General features: G+C 40.2%; 1 protein-coding gene across 3 annotated transcripts in view; it reads right to left on the reverse strand.

Annotated features, from left to right (window-relative positions):
• Positions 1-1,058: 1,058 nt before the first annotated feature.
• Positions 1,059-24,502, reverse strand: part of LOC101157513 (catenin (cadherin-associated protein), alpha 2) — a 284,873-nt gene continuing 261,429 nt past the window's right edge. For 2 of the 3 annotated variants that reach the window (XM_023956970.2, XM_023956972.2), the window contains exons 15-18: positions 20,176-20,357; positions 19,458-19,563; positions 3,695-3,829; positions 1,059-2,129 (exon numbers count right to left, since the gene is read on the reverse strand). In XM_023956970.2, the coding sequence (XP_023812738.1) occupies positions 1,842-2,129; positions 3,695-3,829; positions 19,458-19,563; positions 20,176-20,357 (711 nt within the window). In that variant the 3' untranslated portion in view covers positions 1,059-1,841. Of the gene's footprint in view, positions 2,130-3,694; positions 3,830-19,457; positions 19,564-20,175; positions 20,483-24,502 lie in introns of all 3 variants that reach the window. The other variant, XR_013654431.1, reaches the window with a different exon arrangement.

Below are 24,502 nucleotides of genomic sequence, written 5' to 3' on the forward strand. Positions count from 1 at the left end.
ACATCTCAAGTGTGGCTTATATCTTCTTCAATTTTTTTGTCTGTTCCTGATTCACAACAATTTGAATAAAGAAATAGTCAGAAATGCAATTTTGAGCTTAATTTTCTTATTTGTCCTCCATCATCAGCCAAATGGCATAAGAACGTGTTTAAACACCAAAAAATGCAGTTTTCATTGGAGTTGGTCTTTAATGTACAAAATATATTAAAGTCGATTTGTAGATTTAAAAAAAGGCCATATGTTCTAAAATAAAAACAGCTGATTTGAGTAAATGTCAGGAAAACAGATGAGTCTGCATCAGAAACTGAAACCCCAGCTCCCCTTTCCTGCTGAGATATGTGTGGGTGACTGAACGCTGTTGTTAGGAGGGCGGCCCGAGTTTCCCAGAGTTCACTGCGGTCACCATCCGATAGATAACAGTAGATCCCCTGAGAGGGACATAAAATTTTGCACTAAGATTAATGGAAATCCATACAATAGTGGTTGAGGCATCGCATTTAACCCCGCAAATGTCAAACTCGCTGTGATACGGCCTGAAATTTGTCCAGGTCCAGACCTTTGAGTCTCAGTGGGTCTCTAGTGATCGGTGGGAGAATATTGAGTCCTTCCCTCCACAGAAATGAGTTAGAGGGAGAGAAATGTCAGGCAGAAAATGGAGAAACACTGAGAAATAACCAGCGGTGAAGGGAGGTCTACTCATCACCGGATGTTGAGACTTTCTTACCTGGAAAGAACATTTGTGTACAATGTTTTCTGGTAAAATCTACCACAAAGCTTCAGGATTTTAAGGAACATGACAGCTGTAAGGGATGATATGTGATCCTGTGAAGGAAAAGCCAATTATTTCCTCTCACAATATTAAAAATAACAGATAGGAGCTGACCTTTGACCTTGAATCAATCTCTCCGTTGTTACAAGCTTTTAGTACGTATAGATTTTTTCCCTGAACAGGGCTCTTCTCATCTGCAGATCACAGATAAGTAAAAAACACATCATTAGAGAAAAACCTTGAGGCTGAATGGCTCACGGGCAAGAACGACACCAGGAAGCGCTGAGGGTCAAGTTGAGGGGTTTATTAGAGAAGGGGTGAATATAAAGCTAGTGTATGCAGCAACTCTATTGTTGGAGCAAAACCACAACTAGCCAAACCTCTCTGTCTATATTATACGCTACACAACTTCCAAACAAGCTCATCAGAGTAAATGGAGAAGTTCAAGAAGATGGTTTCATAAAGGGAATACTGTAAACCTTTGGTTAACAAAAAGACTTAGAAAAGAAAACCAAACCAGGATGATGTCATTGTACTCATCAGGGACAAGGAAACAAGCCTAGTATTTTAAACAGATTCTAGTCTACATGGGAAACATCTAATAAAAATAAATAAGAAAAGATTAAAAAAATGAACCAAAAAAAAAAAAAGCCTAGACTCATCTGTACGTTAAAACAGCTCCTCTATTGAACTATTCAAGGCTTTTTAAGTGTGCTCACACACAGCCAGTCAGTAGCACAACAATGATATAGCTAACATATCAACTGCCACAATTTTTTTTTTTTTAAATGCCACTTGTCCTCTTCTGATATGTTTTCATTATTTTCAGAAGTTGCTCGTTTCACATGTTAAGCTACAATAAGATCAATAAATACAGTTGGGAGTGTGTCGGCAGTCTGTAACAGTCCGATGTTCACGGGAGCGAACATCATGAACTGCAGTCCTCCTGAGGTGTCACCAAGCACACGAGGGGAGCAAACAGAAGTGGGTTAACACACTGTAAAAAGAGACTTTTTTTTTCAACCACTTTCAACTATCCAACTCTTTTTGCATTTTCTTTTCTTTGAACCTCTTAGAAGGAGTCCATGGCCTTGAATTCGCTGAGAGCCTGGACGGGGGAGATGTGTTTCTTCTGGGAGCCTCGCCGTACGCGTGTTTGACACTCCTCCGGCTTCTCCCGCTTCACAAGAGGTTTCTTCTCGGGCGCCTTCATGCGCCATGATACCACTGGTGAGTTGACTGCGGCCGTGCCGTACACCTTCTGGTACTTGGTGGAAGCTACGTAGGAGGCTTTGACGGTCAGCACCACGGCGTTCATCAGGTTCTTGGCTGCTTGGATCAGAGACGTGGCGCTATCCAGCTACAACGTAAAGACAGTCGAGGTGCAAACAAGTTTAAGTGAAAGGAAGGAGGCAAGGCTTCAATGATATAGGGCATATTTGCCATATGACACACCTTTCTGTGTTGCCATGAGCAATCAGACAGGATACATAACCTTCGGTATATGACATCTTATTTTAGCGGTTTTTAATGAGCAAAGATGGGGGTCAGGTGTATTTCTGTCTCCATCTGTTTTGTTTGGCTGACATTTAGGGGTCGGCGGCCAGAGTGCCTCTTCCAGCATCACACTGAGACGAGTCAACTGTTTCGTTTTAATGAGTGTGCATTCCAGCAGGAAACCTCGAAAAGGTAAGATTCTCAGCAGGGCTTGCATATTACAGAAATTATGCAACTTGAAAGAGTCAAGTCCCGGGATGTCAAAAGCCCTTTCTCATTTGTTTTTCCTTTTACACGGACCTCAAAAGGTCCATATTCTGGAAACAACTTTTTGGGTTTCCCTTTTTTTAAGAAAACTCGTCATAGTTTAATCAAAACTGGTTTTATCAAAAATTGGCTGTGTTTTTTTTCTTTTTTTTTTAAGCTGCTCCTTTACTGCCATTGTTCATGAAGTGGTAAAATTGAGCAAAACCTATATTTTGTATGAAAAAAACTAACAATAAAAAAATCAGTTGATTGTGACAGGTCTTATTTTTTGGCAAGCGGAGGCCCAAGTAAACAGGAACATATAATAAAAAATCAAGCACCCCCGTGCAATAATGAGCCAAATCAGTTCCTTCCTGTTTTAACCTCAGCCCCCCTTCTAAACTTCCCTCCAAGCTTCTTTTTGTGTTCTTTGCCAATATGTTTCTACAAAAACGCAGGATTAGCATCTGACTAGTAACAGGGGAAAAACAGTTGTCTGGGGTGTTGATCACAGTTTATGGTCCATCGGAGGGGTGGGGAATAAAAAAATCCAGACTGATGGAAAGCCTTCCCATTATTTATCTGTCACTCCTTCCCACTGCAGTTTGTTCAAACAGTAAAACCTTCAGGTCTCAGGGAAGAAACACGACTACAAGGGCCAGCGGGGTCTGTAAATATTACAGCACTTAGGAGCGCTCCTTTTACAAAAGAGGAGGGGGCGATGAAGCTCAGTTTTACCAGCATCATTATCGATTCAATCATCTAAAACAAAACAAAAAAGAAAACATTTGTATTTTCCTATTTTGTATGTTGTTCAAGCAGCATCAGAGCAAACAGTTTCAATCAATGCACCGACAATCAGAAAAAAAAACCTAGAAAATAAAACTGGAAATTCTAGTTGTAAGGAGGAATTTCTGAAAATCATAAATGGAGAAAATCCCGTGGTGCATAGTTCACTTATCACCACATCAGCGTTAATCTGCATGACCTTTCCTTTCATCTTCTGAGCGCCATCTTGACCTAATACTATGAGGGTTTTGATCCACGTAGCATGTAGAGCATAAAAACTGCCGTTACAAGGATCAAGTCTCATGATCAAGACTTACCGCTAACGGCTTATCTTTAGCTAAAGCGAGTGAAGGAGAATCAAGACATACCCGGGTTATTTATGTACAGACTCACCCCAGATACGATGAGCTCTCCACCCAGATTCTGCACCTCAGCCTTCACTTTGCTGCAGATGTTGAGCTGATGACAGTACAGGGCGATTCTCTGCAGGTAGGCCAGCAGATCCTGCTTGCAGGCGGAATCAGGGCACTAAACAGGAAATGAGAATCAAAACACAGACTGTAAAGCTGCACACACACACGGATCAAACATGGGTGGAGAGGTTAAAAAAAGGAATGTATAAATTCAAAAAACGAGGAGTACATTTACAAAAAATCTGGTCACCTCTAGTTTAGAATGAGTCTATGATCAATAAGAGTCACAACAATGATAAACATTCAGCTTCCACTTTCTAATAAAGACAAACACACAAGGATGGCAGAGTACCAAATAAAACAAACTAGAAAACATGCCTTTTTCTTACTAACCCATGATGGAAAAAGATCAAAGTCTCTGATTTTAAATGTAATTTAAATCAAAATAATGGCAAGAAAAAGAACAACCAGTCACCCAGCATTCTAGCTGTTATTTTCTGTCTTTAAGTGTGGAAGAAATCGCTCAACACTTTTTCCAGTGTTGTTTTGTTTCAGGCAGGTTGAAGCTGTCAGACTCATTTACTCTGGAGAACCGTATTGGTCACGAGCCACAGTGCAACGGTAAGAGAAGATCAAATTAAAAATGGATGGACTTTCAAAAGCATACGTCCCTGCTTCCACTACAGCTGCTCCTTTTTATTTATCGTCCCCCTTTTGACTTTATACAGATCAGAAGTCATAACCTGGTCCTGCTGGCCTTTATGCTGCTTCAGCAGCAAAGACAGTATTCATACAGAGCAGTAAATGGACCAACGTGGAGGACGAGGACCGCCTCCTCAGGTGTCCCACCATCACACACATTATGCCTTTTTATTCCATTTGGAAGGCTTCCAGAAGCTAGCTATGGCCCACTAAGCTCCCAGTGGGTAAAGAAAACTGCATCAGCGCCTTGAACTCTTTGAGCATTGCACCCAAGAAACACCTTCCTTCTAGTAATTAAAATGAAATTGTCCTAAGTAGGAGATTGAGCAAACCTGCATGGGAAAATGCACAGCTCATTTCCTTCTTGTTCTTCTTGCGCATGGACAGTGAGTAGGTCAAACATCCGGCAGGGCTATAAAAATACCTCCCACCGGACTTGATGGTGTCTTTGACATAATCCCCTCCCTTTAACAAAAGGCCTCACATGCTAAGATGAGCAGAATCGACAAGCCGTAAGTGCTTCGCTGAAGGTCAAGCACAGCCAGTAAAGCGGGTCACGGCGTATCATTTTTTAGCTTTAACTCACATCTATACCTGCAATTGGCGTCCAAGTGTTTACCTTTACAAACCATAGATGCGTTTTGCATAGAGCGCTTTTACAAAATAACTTATATTTTGAACGTTTAAGACAACAACTGTTATAAAGAAAATGTTTTCTTTTGCTTTTAGCACTCTGTAGGCTGGATTAGAAGTTAAAACTCAGTAAAGAATTTAAATAAAAGACCTTGACAATAAATAAGAACTTGACTGAACAAGCCCCCGCGTTCCAAATTGGTTGTACCTGCTAGGTCCTAAAAGCCAAAATCCCATAGACTTCCATGGAAAAATAAACAGCTATTTCTCAGTCATTCTGTTTGTCAGAATAACTATTCTTGCTCTGATACCTTTTCTAACATGTTCTTGCTAAACCTAATGTTGTAGCGCAAGTCATTCAAGTTAGAAACTGACCAATCAGATACCTCAATAAAAGTAGGTGGCCTCGCGTTGTATGTTCAAAGCATTTGATTGACAGATTTTCCTGAGCCGGCTGTCAGCTGAGGCTGTGTGGCCTTCTAGTGTGCCCAATCCGTACTGGAGAGAGTGGTGGCCGTAGAAATGTAGATTAACTAATCGCAGCTGACTGAGTACGTCTGGTTCCAACATGGCGACGGATATATAGTGAAAAATGGCAACTGAAGTAATTTAATTTGATTTGAACTGGAAGCAAAGCATTTTCTATGTGTGACGTCACATGCAATTCGTCCAGTTATATATTGTACGGTAAATGGGCACAGAGCAACCTCGCTTTACCCTCCTGTTGCTGAGAGCTTGGAGCTTGTGGCCCTCCCAGCGCATTTTCTACGTCACAAATACGCCCTTTTTCCAACTACTCCTGATTCACTATGGTTTGAATAAGGAAATACAGAGAAACGCATTTCTAAGCTTAATTTTTTTTTACATCTGTCCTCTAAATATCAATGTCATCTAGATGGGTGTTTAGAATCATCATAATGGACATGCATTTGGCAAAAACCAATTGTACAGTTCACTAAGTCTCCATTAGGTAGCTTGTTACTAAACCAAGTTAGTTTAAAATGTGCTGCGAACCTCAAACATGCAAAATATCTCTTCCCAGCTTCAAGAGAAAATGGCTTGGTGTCAACTTGAAATGCGTGTAACCGAACTTCTGTTTTCACAGAAGAAAGTGTCTCGACTCCTTTGAGACCAAAAGCAATGAAATAATCTTGTTTTAACTATTAATACTTGTATCATTTGTTGACATATGTTATGTGGAGTATGATGCGTTCTATTTAGTCACATATAGGATTTGTAACAAACACATTTTGGCTTGCTTCAAACTTTGTTTTATAGGGAAACCCCTACGTTCTGTAACCCTTGTGCTATCCTAGGCACTCTACCATTGGGAGTTGGGTCATCTAGACCCACTAGACAGTGCGCTGAACCTTTTTTCTTCAATGATTTGTGAACCTCACTGGTGTCCATGGATTACATGAACACTTTCCACCTTTATCCACCATTGTCATGGTAGGGAGAACACGTCAATGCAAGGGTGGGGTCATCTAAGATAGCACAAGGGTTAAACCAGTAATTAAGAGCCACACTGAGAGGCCAGACTGATATTTGCTTATCCAGATTCATTGGAACGTAGTGACCCAACCTGGTTGTAAAAGGACCCCAACTTACGCACGGATTGGTTAAACCTGTCCCTCTCTCGAGGCTTGAGACCTGGCGCACAGGCCAAGGTGCTCAGTTTTTGCTTTTTCCTCTTTCTCTACAGTTTTCAGTTTTAGTTTTTGTTTGATTTTCTGAAATTTTTCCTGATTTTTAGATCTTCTAACTTTCCTTTAGATTTTTTTTTTTAGTTCTTTCTGAGTTTTTCTAAGTGTTGTTTCAAACCCTTAAGGAGAAACCAAGTTCTCCTTCTCTAATCTCAGTTAAGTCTTAAGATTAAGACACGTCTCTTTGGTTCTAATTCTTTCTTCTTTCTCAACATTTCTGGTCTCCAGCTAATTTCACAGACTGACTCCCACCTTTTTGCAATTTTGATGCTTTTTTTTTTGCAATTTTTATTTTTCAAACGTCAATATGTTTTGTTGCCTGGCCAGCTTTGCAACTTATACATTTTGGTCACAAACTTTGGAGAAAGCAGTTACTCCACCACCGCAGAAGCCAAGTGACTAAAGTGAGCAAACCCACAGGTTTCCTTTGAGAAGAAACCGTCAGCACACTTACTCCTGGGGGAAGATCTTGGCGCATAGCTCAATTGCTGAAGCCTCTTGCCGATAACAGAGCATTTCCACCCATTCTCGACGGATCGAATGGAACCAGACCGCTTGGTGAAGAGTACAGCTTCACTCATGCAGTCACTGCCTTTGCTCAGAGTAAAGATTACATTTATTTTTGCAAGCATAACATCTTTGCCTCAATTTTTAATCCCATCTGAGGATCCATTCTCAGACTCATCACTTAAACACCTTTTCATACACAACACACACTTACGCCTACACAATGACACACTTAGCGTAATTATCATTTCAATATATTTTTTTGAAATCTTATTTCTAGTTTGCTAATTGAAAGCTCATGTCTATGTTTTGCATATGCTGACTGATTTTCAACAAACTGCTCTTATGTCTACTATTTCCTGCTTGTTTAACCTGAATTTATTCAATAAATGTTCAAAAGGTGTCTTTGTTCAGATTTCGTTATTTCTTTTTCGTTATAAAGTCTGTTTCAAGGTACGAACGGCCTTTGGTTGAGACTGATAAATTGATTACTACCTAATTGATTATAGGTAACAGATGATAATTTTTGAGTTATAACTTTTCTGGTGACCCCAAGAATCTTTTTATTAAATTCTCAGTTTAATAAAATGAAAGGTTTTTAACTAACTTTGGTGTAGAATATTTCTCCCTTTCATGCTACACTTACAATAAGAATATACAGTTGCACCTCTATTTCAAAACTGGTTTGCCTGTTTGGCCTGGTAAATGTACACACACTCATCATTGTTTTATGTCTGATACTGATTTGGGCCCAAGTAGGGGTGTGGCCTTTTGAATCCTCTGCTCTAGAAGAGATAGAATAAGTTTATTCCAGCAACTGTTAGGCCTGGTTGTTCCACCCACTTTGTCGTATAAGACCAAAACGATGAAAGTAAAAGCATCAAATTAGCTTAGAACCTTGTTGTCAACCCCCCCCCCCCCCCCCACACCCCACACACACACACACACACTCTCTAAATCTAAAACATCTTCCATAAGGCTATACATTTTGCTAAAGCTATAGAGTGACTGTTATTTCCATGTCTCCACAGCCCAGTCCTATAAAATGAGAAAAGAAAAACTAACTTGGTTAGTCACAGACTCACTCATAAGTGTTTTTATTATTTTTAACAGACAGGCTCCCAAGTGTTCAACGGGCAGATACAGTTGCTCATTTTCTTAAGGTTTTGAAATGTAATTACATTTACTTATGATCGTTCTACACATTCAAGTGCGACTGTAGGAGTAAATCAAAATCTTGCTTTCTTTTTTTTTTTTTGCTCCTCAAATTTCCAAAAGCATTTTCACTTGGGCTGTACTTGGACTTAAAGCATGATAGTGAGGAATACTTAAGCAGCGGATGGGAGCACTTAGGTGAATCTGAGGTGGAGCTCCAAGCTCACAGAGCAGCCAGAGGGACAGGGAGAGTGCTTATTGCTTGGTATTATTACTGCATCGCAACTGCTGGCTTTGCCTCACTCACTTAGCGACGCTTGCACAAACACACACACCCACACACACACATCTGTACACTGATGCCCTAAGCCACTTTGATACAGACATGACACAATTGTCCTCTATTGAACAGCTGACTAATTGCTTGGTTATCTGACAGATTCCCTGTTGATGTAAATAAATTGTAAGGTCCATTGCTTAGCATGGCTCATTGAACCTTTATTTCCCCCTTAACATGAAGTTGGATTCCACATGTCAGAAAAGACTCTTTGTTTGACCTTTTCCAAAACTATTTTCAATCTTCACACTTGCATCAGTATTTCTGCAAGATCTCTTGTGTTCTGAGGAGTACATGTGAGTCGTTTGTTCCTGTTATTTGTATAATTTAGACCTGATAGTGAATGAGTCAGAGTCCAAATGTGGACAAATGAATTACTACTGTGCTGATGCAGAACAAACAAACAACCTCTCAAACTTTTGAGAAACAAAATCCAGAACTTTTGCTTTGTTGACTGCTTTTAGCTTTTTTAGGTTTCTATGATCTGCTACATAAAATGGCGACGGTTCTAGCAGAGACATGAAAGCGGCTTCAGCAAAGACAAATGGCAGAAACATTTTGCAACAGGAAATTTCCATTCCATTTTTTAACCCTTCAACAATATCAATATTTCGTTTTCACCCCTTCATTTTATAGTATACAAGGTAGCATTTGAAGAAAAATTGAATCATATATTTAATAAAGTATGAAAACAATTGACTTTATATGAAAACTGGACTGAGTAACCCCCCCCCCCCCCCCCCCGGTCTTCCAAACAGAAAGAAACTAAACATCCACAGACTCCTATTGAGAAAAAAAAACAGCTATTACGCAGCCATTATAATTCTCAGAATGACTATTCTTGCTCTAATACCAGTTGAGCAATCAAATGTCTAATATAATATCTGTAGTGTCTGCTGGCCCGCATGTGAAATGTTCAAAACGTTTGATTGACAGATTCTACCCAGTGATAGGGGTGTGGAGTTCCAACAAGCTCACTCTTGATTGGCGAGAGTGGTATCAATAGAAAAATGCTGACCCGCTCTGACCAATCCTTGCTTACTTACGTCATCTGGCTCCAACATGGCAGCACGTATATCATAAAAAAAATGGTAACTGAACTGACATCATTTTGCTGAAGCTGCAAGTGAGCCATTTTCTATGGGTAACGCCTCATTCACTTGGTCCAGCTCTCATATACAGTCAATGATTAAAAACCCATCTATGTCTATTTTTAACATAATCCAGCTCATGAACTCATTAATATTTAAGCGGGACTGCATGTTCTGCCTTACCCTTTCAAACCATGACTCTGGGTCATACAGATAGGTGAAATGAGGTGTTCTGGTCTGCAGGGGAAACATCTCCTTCTGGAATATGATACAGTCATGCCACATATGCAATGCCTGCATGTAGATGAAATGCATGACACCCATTTGCAAAGGTAAACATAGACACAACAATGGGAGTACTGTGACCCCCCCCCCCCCCCCCCACTCACTCTTCAAGCATCTCCCATGGTTTTGCATAATCGTATGTTATTCTTTGAAAATGGATGTATTTTTGGGCCCAGAAAAGCATGTACAAAAACTGAATCTATACTGAAAAATAAACATGTATTGAATGGTAATCCAACATAGCTATTAGTGCAGATGCTGCAGTAAATGCCCCTTTATGGAAATCTGCCTTTGGGACTATAGGAAAGGTGGACATTCTATCAGAATGGAAACAGCATTTAGTTAACATGCAGAGTCTGTACAACACCATGTTTAACGAAAAAGGATTAGTTTTCATGTTTTTTGGTCTTTTATCATCTCCAATGACCATTTTTTAACAAATAAATGATCATTTTCAACAATTAAATCCAGACACAATTTTCTAACATTGCAGATGTTTCCCTTTGTTCTGATAACACCACCATTGTGTGCTTCAAAATATATTAATTTGGGTTAGTTCTTGTTTTTCCTAAGTCATTTAATTACACAGCAGTCACGTTTGTTTCCCTGCTGTCAGCAGGCAGCAACAGCTTTGCTCCTGTTTGAAAATCAAAAGCAGCAAAGGCACTCGTTGTGACAGGTACACACACACGTCTGGCTGTTTTAACTCTAACACTGTGTCTATTTTGCAGCACTTATAAAAAATAAATGACATTTGTTAAGGTTTTGCTTTGTTTTTTTTTCTCTTTTTGCATCTGAAAGCTAAAATTTAAAGTTCACAAAAAAGCATGCATTAAAAAAAAAGTCTTTGTTTTTCCCCCAATGTTTTTTCAGAATGTAAAGGTCTTATTTCGTATGTTAAAAGGTAAAGCTCCCAACAGTACACCAAAAAAAAGACACAAAAAGGAGGGTTTGTTTCTATGGATTATGAAGGCCAAGCCATTTCCGTTTAAAAAAAAACACAGCAATGCAGCGAAGTTTGCAATTAGATCTAAACAAGCCGGCAAAAACCCGACAAGTTGGAGAGAAAACCAAGCAGCAAATCAACGACCCAAAAAACAACTACCAGACATCCACCGCAGTGGTGGAGAATGCAGGATTTGGGCTTACACACTTTGGGATTCACAAAAGTTTTCTCAAGTCAAATATGACAGCCAGCATTTGCACAAAAAGATGACGCAAGAGAACAATCATTCATAGCACCACAACAATTTTTACAAAAAAAACAGTTGAAAATGCTTCTTTCTCTGAAACTCTGAGCGTCAGTTCAAACTAAAATGCTCTTGTTTGTCAGAGTCTGATACCATGGAGACAGACATCCTCACAATTTTATTAAATACTTAAAAAAAACAAGTCATGCCTAACAAAATAAGTGACACATAATTTTTTTTTTTTTACTTAACAGTTTCAAAACTCTCTAGGTTGAGTAGAAATGGTCCATTATATCTAGATCAAGTGTCTCCTGATAAAAATAGATTTTCATCTAATGCTAGTTTAAAATCAATGCCAATGGCCACCATAGCTCCTCTGGAAGCAGGGCTTTACTAATGCATTTTATATTGATTTTTGGTATTGTTACATGTTCATAACAATGTCCTCTGGTGCTGTAATACACTTTAACTTAAAGGCAACTATAGCAGATATTGACACAAGTGTCAGAGGTAAAATTAAATCTACAAAAAGCAGAACAGTTATTTTTAATTGAAATTTGAACATTTCCCAAAGCGCTTACTACCTGTCTAAAAGATTTTGGTTTAAGTTTGTAATTTTCTCTTTGAATATGCGATGACATAATCTTAACAAAGAACCTACAACATGCAGGAAGTCAATAAAAAGATCAAAAGATTAACTTTGATACGGATAAGTGACATCCTCACATCCTGTCAGCATTGAGTGTCTAAAATGAAGTGTGGAGATGTTTTATACAGAGCCATTCCACAGACAGGAACAAAACAAGACTTATCTGCCAAATGTTGTGTAGTATTATTGGGTTGGGTTGATAAAATCAATTAATGGATCTAAACGGATCCAAGCTAGTAAATCAATAACTGATCCATAAAAGTAGAGATCGATCTTTTGTTCCTTTCCTTTTCCGGTGACCCAACGCATAACAGCAGTAACGCCAAACTGCACCAGCTCAGGGGTCGGCAACCCATGGCTCCGGAGCCACATGTGGCTCTTTCATCCTTTTGTTGTGGCTCCCTGTGACTTTGGAAAATAATGAGTATTTTATAATAATTAAATTTTATTTTAGTTTGTTCATCTGCTGGCTCCGTACGAAGCGCCTACCACGTCAAAACCAGCTTCCTAAATGAGCTCGTATTTATCGGGTGAGAACTGCAGAGCTGATAGCAGGAGGACACACGCGGTCCGGAGTGATCTTCTGCCGGGAACTTGACGTGCCGCGGGGCAGATAGCAACTCGCTGATGACAGAGAGTTTGCGCCAGTGTTGCCAGATAGAGTCACAGTTTTCCAGCCCAAAAGTCATCTGAAAACCGCCAGACCCAGCCAAAAATCGCCCAACATATCTTTTGTTGATGTTTTTTTCCGCAATGGACTGATTTAGCAAAATAAAAGATTTTTCTAAATAAAAGATAGTTCAGACTAATAATAAAATGTGTACAATATTGAATATTTCTTCAGCGGGCCGCCTTCTTCCATTCATTTTCTTAACCCGCTCTATCCCCGCTATAACGTGCGTCCGGCTTTTTCATCCTTGTGCTGCGCTGGAGAGCCCCGACTATCGTATTTTGCGCTCTCTGTGTAGGACAGACTGAGGAGCGCGGGGGAAACAAATCTCAGCTGCAGAGGATATGAACAGGTGAACAGGTAGAGAGGAAAAGCAGGTAAAGAGGCGGAGGAGGGGCTTTGGCTTCAAACTCTGTCAGAGAGATTCAAACACGGGCGTCAGATTTAGACGCAGCTTGCTAGAACTCTTCAAAATAATAAACCTGATCTCCACATTCTCCGTGTCTACCATGCATTGATAAACACATCGCTCCATGCAGCGATCAGACCAAAGCTTCAGCTGGTGGCTCCTCCCAACGCGACCGCGGTATCATCCTTTTAAGAACACAATGTACATTTGCAGTGATGTATGTTTCAGAGGATGTCCGATTGGCCAATCTACATGTCAATCAAGTCCCGTACTTCTCAGTGAGGATTTTGATTGGCTGGTGGATTTTTAAGAAGTACTTTTTTTATTTTTCTGGCCCGCGATCTTCACTCATGTCCTTGAAGATCGACGTAATGAGCACCCTTGATATAATATTATAATATATACATGCATAATATTTTTAAATGATGCTAAAACGGGTTGTGGCTCCGGGTGCTTTCTTTTCATTAGGGGATGTCCCAAATGGCTCTTTGAGTAAAAAAGGTTGCCGACCCCTGCACTAGGTTAATGCTAACGTATAATGGAATTTCCCATATGACGACCAATGCTATCACTCCTTCAACCTAAACATACATTTCTGACTAGATTTAGGTGGTTGAGCAGGTCGGCCAATAACAGAAGGGTTCGATCCCCTCTCACAGGAGGCAAAGAGGGTCAGGGGGACCTCCCTGCCTCCCTACCAGTGTGGCTCCACTGGTATGTGTATACGTATAAGTAACCATCTCTGGTCTTTCAGTTTTTTGCTCAAATCTTCTGGAAAGAAGTGTAATGCTACAGTGCAAGTTCCATCTAGTGGCCAAACTGAAACGCCTGTTGAGGAGTCCCTGCATGCAGCTTGGCTGTTAAACAATCAGTGTAGTTTGTGTAATTTCCTCTGGGCGTCCTACGGGCACACACCGTACATTCAGCATTTGGTGTGCAGTCAGTAAGGAGTCAGTACTCTTACCCAACTAATGGCTAGAGTGTGGCATCAGGGCACCGTGTGAAAGCATCAACTGTATGCAGGAGTGAAAGTAGATTCCTGCTTATGCTGGTACAAAGAGAAATTATGTCGAAGTAAATCTTTTTAATAGCAGTAATGCAGATAAATGCAGTTGAGAATAAATCTTTACTATGAATAAAAAATATAGACAGGGCATTGTGGGGGAAAAAAACAACCTTTTATTGATTATTGTACTAAGGAACTTGATGAATGCAGGAAATGTAGAATCTGGAACTGATTTGAACCAGATCGATCTACCAATCACAACAGTGTTCAGAAACTGTATGAATCATTTATGAAGTGAGAGAATTAGTCAATACCTTGAAAGGAGAGAGGGATGTAAATCACATGACATTGAAATGATAAGAGACGAAAAACCAGAAAGAAAACATATATGATGAGATGACGTTCTGCCTGGTTCACAGCTTTAGTGGTATCACCCTGCAGCTGCTTTTGAATGAAAGTTAAAGCAGCAAAGACTGGCCACCCAGCAGATCTCCTCGCAAGTGCTTACCAGCATAAGATTCGGAGGCGGTTTGACGTACCGGCTTACTTTACTTTGAGATACAGGGCTCCAGACTAACTTTTTTCACTAGGAGCACAGTGGCCCCTAACTGAAAATTTTAGGGGCACAACCAGAAAATTTAGGGGCGCATACCGTAAATCAACATTCTAACCAAATCTACTAATTTCCACTGTATTACTAATAAATACTTTAATAATAGATGTAGAAATTACAATATGCTGTTTCTCATTCAGTGTCGCATTTTATTCTTCACTTTTGAAAATGCAACAACAAGGTAAACTGACAGCTACATCGCTGTCATGACAGTACAAATAGTTAAAAAAACTGATGGAAATTTATCTTTGTGACACCAAATAGGTGCAGCCAAGATGCACAATAAGTGTGTTTGAGATCACCCAGGTGAACTCAACGCTGCGCAGATCACCTGGTGTGTGACATATATTTTTGTTTTTGCTCCAACATCACCTGTCGATATCGCGAGAAAGGGGTGAGAGCCAGGGGTAAACCTACCCGGACACAGCTGGAAACTGAACTGACTGAAAGCTGCCCTACAGACTACAAAACAATGCATTATAGGACATGTGTCCTGATGGTTTTTGTAGTGGAGTGAGTAATTAAAATAATTTAAAATAGCAATTCATTAAAAAAGGCTACATCCATCACAAAACATTAAAATAATCATAAAATATATAATAACACAGATCACACTAAGGGGGATAGGAATATTAAAACTAAATTGAATGTTAAGGACAACTCCAATTTCCTGTTGTCCTTCAGTCTTGCTGCAGATTCGCTTTCATCTCACAGCCGCACCCCCCCCCCTGGTCTCCCCAATGATCCAGGCGAGGTGCCGGTTCATCTCAAACACGTCTATCGTTGCATTTTCCCCACGTATTTTCAGTGAGTCTAAAACTAATGTTGTTTTTGCTTGCACGTGTTTAAAGTTCAAGCCCCGTTAGCTGTCACGCATGTAGGTGCGGGACATTTATTCTCCTCAGCTGACCCGACTCCCGCGGGACGGGAGCGGTGTGCTGCCGTAACCCGTTTGATGCGCCGCCGTAACCAAAACCTAAACCTTCCTCCGGTTCTGTGCGGCCCAGAGAAAAGTTCAGCACGGACTGCATGCATTTAGAAAATTACGAGCGAAAAGATACGTTCTAAAGGAAAGTAAGGAACTCCTTCATGTGGTCCGGGGAGGGAGGGGGCTGTCAGGTGTCCTGCTTTCAAACCCTGTCATTGTCACGCCCCCAAGAGTCATATGCCCCACTATGATTGGTTGGTCAGCTTCGCGAGTGTGTGCTCGCGTTTCACGAGTATGTGCGCGAGTGTGTGTGTCTGCCTGCGTGCGTGTGCGCTCGCGTCTCATTGATTATTTCATTGATCATTGACGTGCCCCTTCCACGTTTAATGTATAAAAAATACGGAGGGTGGGGGAGGCAAATTTACTGGTCGCACATGTGCGACTGGATGTAAAATTCAGTCGCACACTCTCAAATTTTGGTCGCAAAATGCGACCAATTGCTCGCAGTCTGGAGCCCTGAGATAACATACGCACGACAATCCCATTTTCATTACCTTTAAGGCAGCCTTAAGGGAGCTGCAAGACACACCTGCACTCCCTTTTACATCCCATCTATGACCCTCCATGGGCCTGGACAACCCAAAAACCCGCAACACCTGAACGGTGCATGTGACAAAGGCCTCAAGTCTTTGCATTCTTATGGGCTTTGAAGCCAGAACTCATAAGTGTGCAAGCAAGTGACAGATCGATGCAAAGCCAAAGAGTCGAGCTGACAAAAAATAAGTTCTGAGTGGAGTTCAGATGGGATGAAATACCAGGAATCGTAATGTAATGGAAGGTAGGAATCTGGTATTTGTAATGGATTTGGGAGTTGATGCTCCAGCTTGAGCGGCTGATTGAAAAGGAACAAGAGTTAAGGGAAGAAAAAAAAGGACATTTCTGGAGTGAAATGGGGTAAAGTTCCCCGAGGGCTTTTTCCACGTCAAGTGCTGGTACCTAAATGGCTATAAATGAGCTCGCCGTCCTACCTTCTTTCCATGCTGAATTACCTTCTGCTTCACATGCGTTCATCAATAGGGCTGATGTGGAGTTATGGCGACAAGATTTGCCACTTAAGGGAGCTTCAAGAAAGCAGAAGAGCAACCTTTTGTCTTACTGTCAAAGTACGGGACTCCCACAGATTACCTGCAGTCAAGTTTAAATGCAAAACTCCTGTTTTTATTTGGAAGCAACACGAGGAAGTAGTCAGCATTCTGCTATTAGTGATGCACTTCTGTTTAGGTTTTTCAGGAGTAGGAAAACCTCTTTGGCTTTGAATTCTATTAATGCCAAGGCAAAAGAATGGCCTGAATGCCTAAAAGTTAAACTCATTGGATAAAGAAAACACTTTTTGTCCCAGTTTATGTCAGAAAATAAAGCTTTGATGTTTGTGGAAATGTGGCAGAAGGCTTTGAATATTCAGTAAACACTGGTTTAGGAAATGACAATTAAAAATGGCAAGCCACCTGCTCTTTTCATTACAACAAACTGCTAATTCCAACACAAGTTCTTCAGGTGATTTGCCTCGTGACACATCCACTCCCACTCAAAGCCTTGTTAAACACTGATTGGCACTTGGCAGTCCACGAAGGAAGCAGCGAAAACACAAATACAGGTTTTTACTTTGGCTTCATCCTGTCTGTCGCACACAGAGATAAATGCCTCTACACAGAAACGCACAAGTGTTTACTACAAGGCGTTCGCACCACAAGATCCTGCTTTTAATCTCTTCGTCTAAGCTCATTAATACACAACAGACAGTTTTGGAGAGACACAATTAGACTTTGAAACTTTGTTGTGCAGCACAATATGCTCTAGAGAGCAGGCCAGAGTGGCACTGGGAGAAAAGTGCCAGAGCTGCCTAAAGCCGTCTGTCCGAATAAAAGCATAGTTGGCTCTGCAGCTACAAAAACTCACCGTCGCTCTGCACTATTGACGTGTTCTTCTGAAGTCATTTCCTGTCACAAGATGGTGGAAAAATTAAGTTTTCTCTTCTAGTAAAATGAATTTTTCTGTTAACGTCCACAAGGATAACTGTTCACAAAATAGTTTTGATCCCTGCCTCCATGCTTAGTGGATCAAATCAATTAGCTGATCAATTAACCTGTTAAAGTTCCACTCCAACCAATTTTTTGATCAAATGTAACAGCGTTCCCAGTGGTCATTTAAATATGATTATGCAAAAAAAAAAAAAAAAAAAACATAAACTATTGTTTCCTAGAGCATAGTTGCTGCAGAGCGGCAGTAGTTCATTAGAAATTCACCTCTACATTGTGGGCAGAACTGTTTAGAGTAAGCCTGTCCTCATTTCCCATCATCCATCTGTTTACCCCTCACACCCCTCACAAAAATGGCGACATTGGAGCTATCCAGTTGTACAGCTTGGAGTCTGACGCCAGCTCAGATGAGGAAAACAAAGATGTACATGGACCTAGTTGTCTGAGTGGAGCAGGGAGCTTGTGGCCTGGCAATTAGAACACCTACGTCACTGCTACAGACTTGTTTCAACACCATTTATTGTCTACATCTGATTCACAACAATTTGAATAAAGAAATATTCGAAAACTAAACCATATTCATTGGAGTGGGTTTATAGCATTCGAGTTTTAGCTCCGCCATTGATGTTCTTTGACTTACTTTTCAACTTTTTACACAATTTTCATAATTCAGACAGATTTGGAAGCAAGAAAAAGCCGCTTTGCAATGATATGCTGCACTTTATGGAAGTAAAAAAGGGAAATTGCATTAACAGTCAGGTAGTTTGAAGAGCGTCTATTATCTGGTGTTGCCACTGACATCTTTGGTACTTACTTAGCTTCAGTTTCCTAGACAAGCCACTAAAATGCATACTATAAAAAAAATGCAAAATATACTTTATTCTGTTTTTTTTTTTTATCTCAAGAGAAACTATGTGCATTTAAAGAAAATGTACTTTTAAATAAATCCAAATGAGGTTCTGACAATGAAAAAATGAATAAATAATCTGAACAAAAAAAAACTCAAAAATGGACATCACGAGTTCAAATATTAATAGGATGACTTACCAATAAATGTACTTTATTTTAAAAGTTTAATGTACTTTATAAAAAGGAAATGGGCGAACCTCCACACAACTGAAAAAAACATTTCATTAGTGACATTCTTCAGGTTTATTTAAGCTCTAATACACAGTATCTACAGCCCAGCATGTGGTACTCAAAGCAGCAGTGATTGTATCAAGGGTCTGCAAGCTTCCAGGAGATGTGATTACAAACACACAAGGACGTCTCACTAAATCAGTGAATTTTGAGCCAAGATTTAGTCGCACTTCCCCTTCGATGCAGAAAACATGAAAAGAACATTACAGTACGCTTTATCTAAAGAGGGTTTTTGAGAGAAAAAAAGACCCACTTCATTAAGTGTACACACACCTACACAGCAGAAATGCATATTTCTACTAACTCCCATCTTCCCCTGGCACAAGCCTGATTGATTATATATTGAAAATGGTCTGTCAGAGTGTTTTAGAGAGGTACTCATCTGATAATAAATGCATCACATCGGTTGGAGGCTAATTATATTACAACTTAGTTCTGCTGTCTTGCTCTCTCAGTGTCTGCTCCACTGGGAAACAAACTCATGCAGCAACAAAGCTTCACCACTCCAGTTACCCTCATCAATACACACAGCAATGATTTCCATTCGCTATGCCCACTTACTCTAACTCCAAATTTGCTCTTCTGCAGTTGCCATGACAGTCATGGATACTTTAAGACAGATAGAAAAACATGAAGAGGAAAAAAAAAAAAATGGGAACGTCAGACCAATTTAACTGTGAAGCTACCTGGTCGGCAACGGCTCGAGCCAATTTGTCCATCCTGGATCCAGCCTCTGCGATCTTCTTAGCTGCGTTGATCACATCAGAGGAGTTCTTCAGGGGGCCTTTGCCTCTGTTAAAATTCAAGGAGTAAAATAGGGGGAGGAATGAGACGCGGTGGGAGGATTTGCAGAGGCAGTGAGCATGCAGAGCTTCCCTTTAAAGATTGAGCTCACCCCTGTGTTGTACAGGCTTAAATATAGAAGCTAATTTGTTTTTGCTGCTATCTCAAACACGTTGAAATCAACCAACAATAAAACACGTCACAGCTAAAGGATGGAGAAAATACAGTCTAAATAACAATACATCCCTGAGAGATGCTTGTGTTTGTGCCGGTGGTGAGCACATTTATTCGGAGGATAATGTAAAACTTGCAAGCGGCTAATGTTTAAGTGTTTGTTAAAGTGGCTAGGATCAGCATACATGAATATGCATGGTGTGCATAACTTATTTAGCCCATCGAGAGTTACTGGAGTCTGTGGAACGCTGTAATTTTGGAGCCAGTGCCTCACAGGCAGAAGGCCAACAACACTGATGCTATTCAGAAGTTTAGGCCGTGCAGCTGTGGAGCCAATCACAACATGAAACCCCTCACGACTCGTGCAGAAGAACCCAGTCCGGAATAGAAGTCACACAAAACTGGTAACTCTCAGGATTGACATTTCTTATCATGTGTTGCGTTTACCTGGTGAAGTCTGTCATCTCCATCATGATCATGCACATCTGCTTAGCTAGCACGATGATGTCGTTGCCATTGTCATCCCACTTGGCGACCTCCGCATCCAGCTTGCACTTCTCCTGTCTGAAACTCTCGACCTGCTCTGCGATTTTGGCCTTCTCCTCCTGTGGAAGCTGAGCCATGATGGCCTGGAGGCAGTGCAGGAAACACAGAGGGGCAGGAAAGTGCAAGCTTTAGCAGAAATTGTCAAAACGAGGGGTATAGATACAGTTAGAAGAGGTGATAAAGAAGAACAGTGAAGAATAATAGGTTCCTGATAAAAGAGGTGATCAAGCATAGTGATAGTTGAAAGCAAAAAAAAAGGATAAAGAGGCACCATTTGTTACTTTCATTTAGTTTATTATACATTTTGACAGCTCTGAGTACCAACACCTTTAGTGTTGTAGTCTGTCCAATACTGCCTGTCTGAAAAGCTTTAAAATAAGTTCCTATGTTGTTTGCATTTCAAAAACAGACCTTTACAAACCTCCTGACATCTTACATTGCTAGAAAGCAAATGATTTTTTTTTTCTCTCTCAATCTCTGAGAACACATTTGCTCTCTCAGCAGCCTTTGAGGGCAGGTCCTAAATGGCATAAATCTTGTGGCAAGGTCACAGGAGCAGTTAGGACCCAGTATTATTTGGGAGATAAATGTATAATTACCTCGCTTCTTAGACCAGAGAATGAATAATGCATTTGTTCAACATTGTGTCAGCGAGGCAAAGTGGAAAAAGGAGTAACCTGGTTTCCATTAGGTCGATTCTATTGACTTCAGCAGAAGAGAGAAAACTAATACAGTGAAAAAAAAAAATTTCCATAGTTTTTAACCTCATGTATTATTGATTGTCCTCCAAGAACTGCTAATCTCTTAATGTAATAATCACGGTAGTCGTCCTTCACCATTTTCCTCTTGCGGGAAGGCTGGTGTTTGGGGTGAGCTGCGCGAGAGGTTCGTCACTTTGCTTGTGTCCTCTGGTGAATGTGTCAGGAGGAAAATGAAAGCAGGAAATATAGATGGCTCCTTAGCTGACATACTTTGAAATAAAATAAGAAAAAAAAACATACAAGGAAGGGAGCAGGTCCACCGGAAAAGGGCAAACGGAACGATTATTTTAAAAAAAACGTCCTGTTGCGCTGTTGTACTATTGCTACAATACAATAGACAGCTTGTCGGTGGACCAGCTTCTCTCAGTCACAGAGTTATTTGTTCGCAAACCCAACTATCATCAAAAAAGCAAATTAGCCCTGCCCAAGTCCCAAGACAGCTGATGGCAAAACCCTCACACGCAAAAAAATAGAGTCAATTCCTTCAAACTGCTCACATTTGAAACATCTATTCTTCAATTGCACAATGGAGGTTACATGATCATTCTGATCATCATGTTCATTCTGTACAGGTCCTGCATCTCCCTCTTTCTCATTCACAAGATGACTTAAGCAAATGTGGTTTTGAATCTGCCTAACCACTCCGGATTTTTTGTGTCTTCGTCTAATTTTGGGGCACTCCATATAATCAACAACATGAAAGTCACCAGAAAAAAAGAAAAAAAAAAAACATTTTACATATAATCACATTGTGCATGTGGAATACAAATAAACGAATAAATACATATTTTAAGAGGAATAAACGTGAAAAACAATATTAAGAAGGGGTGAAGTTTATTCATAACTATGTGTACTCATCACACATCTTTTTTTTTTTACCTTTACTGCATGTATAGCACTGATTTTAATGACGGGCTGCTTTAAACCGCACCTGAGCTGTGAAAAAATCAAAAATCAAAAGGTATTTAAAATGCAGAGACTTTTAGGCCACTTGGCCTCTCAGTGGGATGTTTTAGGCTTCCTGAGACTTGGTTTGGTGATTACCAGCTCATAATCAGTGTGGCCCAAAAATATATTGTACAAATAATTCAAAAAATGATATAAAAAACACAAAAAAAAAGGCTGTACTGTGATTGCTGCCTGATCGAGATCAAAGCTGGTGACTGTGCTATAACATTAGTCCAGAACTCTGACTTTAGGATTAGATATCATGAACATCCAGCCCTTTATTTTGCTGCAGACATATCAAATATTTAATGAATTGTGTGTGATTTTGTGTGTTTCTTTCTACAAAAGAAACAAAAAAGTTCCCTACATTCTTAGTGTGCTTGCCCGAACAGTTAAAGTCTTATGAAATTCAACAGTTAGCTCTGAAAACTCACTGTAAAAGAAAAAAAAAGAGGGATCAAGGAAAACTTGAAGCTATAAAGTATGAGATTTTGTTAGCATACCAATTCACTCTGAAAATAGTGTTACAAAGGGGTAAGCGCCAGGAAAGAAGAAGGAGAGAAAGGGGCTCTGCACACTTAAAAAAAAATATAGCTGCAGAACAGGGGTAAACACATGAGCCAACTGGGGTGTCAGGGGAGCAGGATGGCTCTTGGTGAAGCACCCCCCACGCCCTTCATCCCACCTCCTCCTCCTCGGCAGCTCTCTAGAATTCACTTATCCCCAAATCCCCTCCCCTTCTTTACTGATAACAACAAGAGCGGGCCTTGGGAGCTTAACACAGTGGCAAATCCGTCCGAGGCAGTGCTCTGCCAATACACTATGCGACTCGGCTGCGTCTGCAGGGATTAGAGCACTTTCCTAGTTTCTCCGCCAAGTGCGGCGTCTTGAAATGACTTTAATTTGTTTCATTTGAAATAAACTGCCCAGACATTTACAGTTCAATTTTATGGATGGTCTATCAGCAGTTCTCCAATCAGTCTGTTCAAAAAATGTTTTGTAAGTGTGCGGCGTTTTGGCTGCCTGTTCCCCATCACGGAACTACAGTGGGTTTATGCTTGAATAGCAAGATGATAACATAAACTGCAGTGAGAAAAACCTAAGGAAAAACCAGGAGAAATAGAGTCGCTGAACTTGACCTGAATTTTTTCTCAGCACTAGGGACACAGAAAGACAGGGAGACTTAAACGGAGATCTCATGCCAGCGTCCCTGTGTGTGATGTCCACCTCCTGCACGGGCTTTGGGGGGATCACCACTGTAAACCTCTGCGTGCTTATGTCAGCTTCGAGGGAAAGGAAAAAAATGGATTATGTTTCCTCTTGTCTTGTCTTGACTAGAAACACATATCACCAATGTCAAGTTGGTATGACCGTGAGAGGACAGCAGGCTTTATCCTGAGATGACAGGCTGAGGCGCGGTGGGCAGATCACCAGTGGTTCACAGCTAGACCATCTTTTATGGATGTGCATGCCTTCTACTTGTTTTAAAGTTTAATCTCAGGGGGCATGACATTGTCCATGAGTGGAGGGGGGGGGGGGGGGGGGAAAGGCCACATTTTACCATGTGAACTATTTAAAAAGGAATTTGTCAATCTGTCACAGTCGTGGTCATGGACACACTATTTTTTTAAATCCCCGCTTTGTTACATATTTGTTGAAGACAGGGAAAAACAAATAAAAGACAAGCAATATGGATGGACAATGAATCTAGTGGAGCCTATTAGTGCGGTCTGGACAATATGAAGTGAAATTATTGCAGTGTTTCTAAGGGACATAACAAGACAAGTGAGTAAAAACATAAATAAAATAATGTTTTTTTTTCTTCACTTCAGAAAGTTTAACGACATGAAGTTTCACACGCTGGATGCACTGCAATCTTCAGATACTGACACTGATGTAGGGATTGGAAGGTGTCAGGTCAGAGAAATTAAACTTTAGTTATAGAAGTGTATATGAATTGATGACTGCTCCGTTAAAGATAGAGCTAAATGAAAATAGATTGATGAATTAACAAGTGAATAGACTTATTTAAGTGTAATTTGATTTAAACAAGAGCAACCTTTCCTTGCGATTGTAATCATCATTATAGAGAAAAGTGACAATTTAAAGGTTAATAAGAGGTTAAAAGGGTAAAGTAAAATACAAATCCTTTCATGTATGTTGCAAATGTTTTTTTTTAAACAGGACATAAATGTGATTACAGAAACAAAGAAAAATGCAGACAAATGTACAGTTCTTGTTATTCAAAAAATAATAATTTGGACTCAGCAGTGGTTTATTCCCCCCTTAATAACTAGAGTCTATGTTCCGCTTCACTATGAACATGCATGAAAATCAAGAGCATGCCTTATTAAAAAAATTAAAGTATAATGTTTACATGAAGACAAAATTATATTACTGAGAGAATCTTTTGTGAGAGTATGACAGTTCATAACTCCAAGAACTGTTGTGCCCACATGTGTGCTTTTATGGTTAAGGAGGTGTTGCCATTATTCCTAAAAAAAGGGGGGCTGTGGGGT

The sequence above is a fragment of the Oryzias latipes genome, assembly GCF_053564925.1.
Source record: "Oryzias latipes strain Hd-rR chromosome 1 unlocalized genomic scaffold, Olatipes_Hd-rR_3.1 chr1_Y".
Lineage (NCBI taxonomy): Eukaryota > Metazoa > Chordata > Actinopteri > Beloniformes > Adrianichthyidae > Oryzias > Oryzias latipes.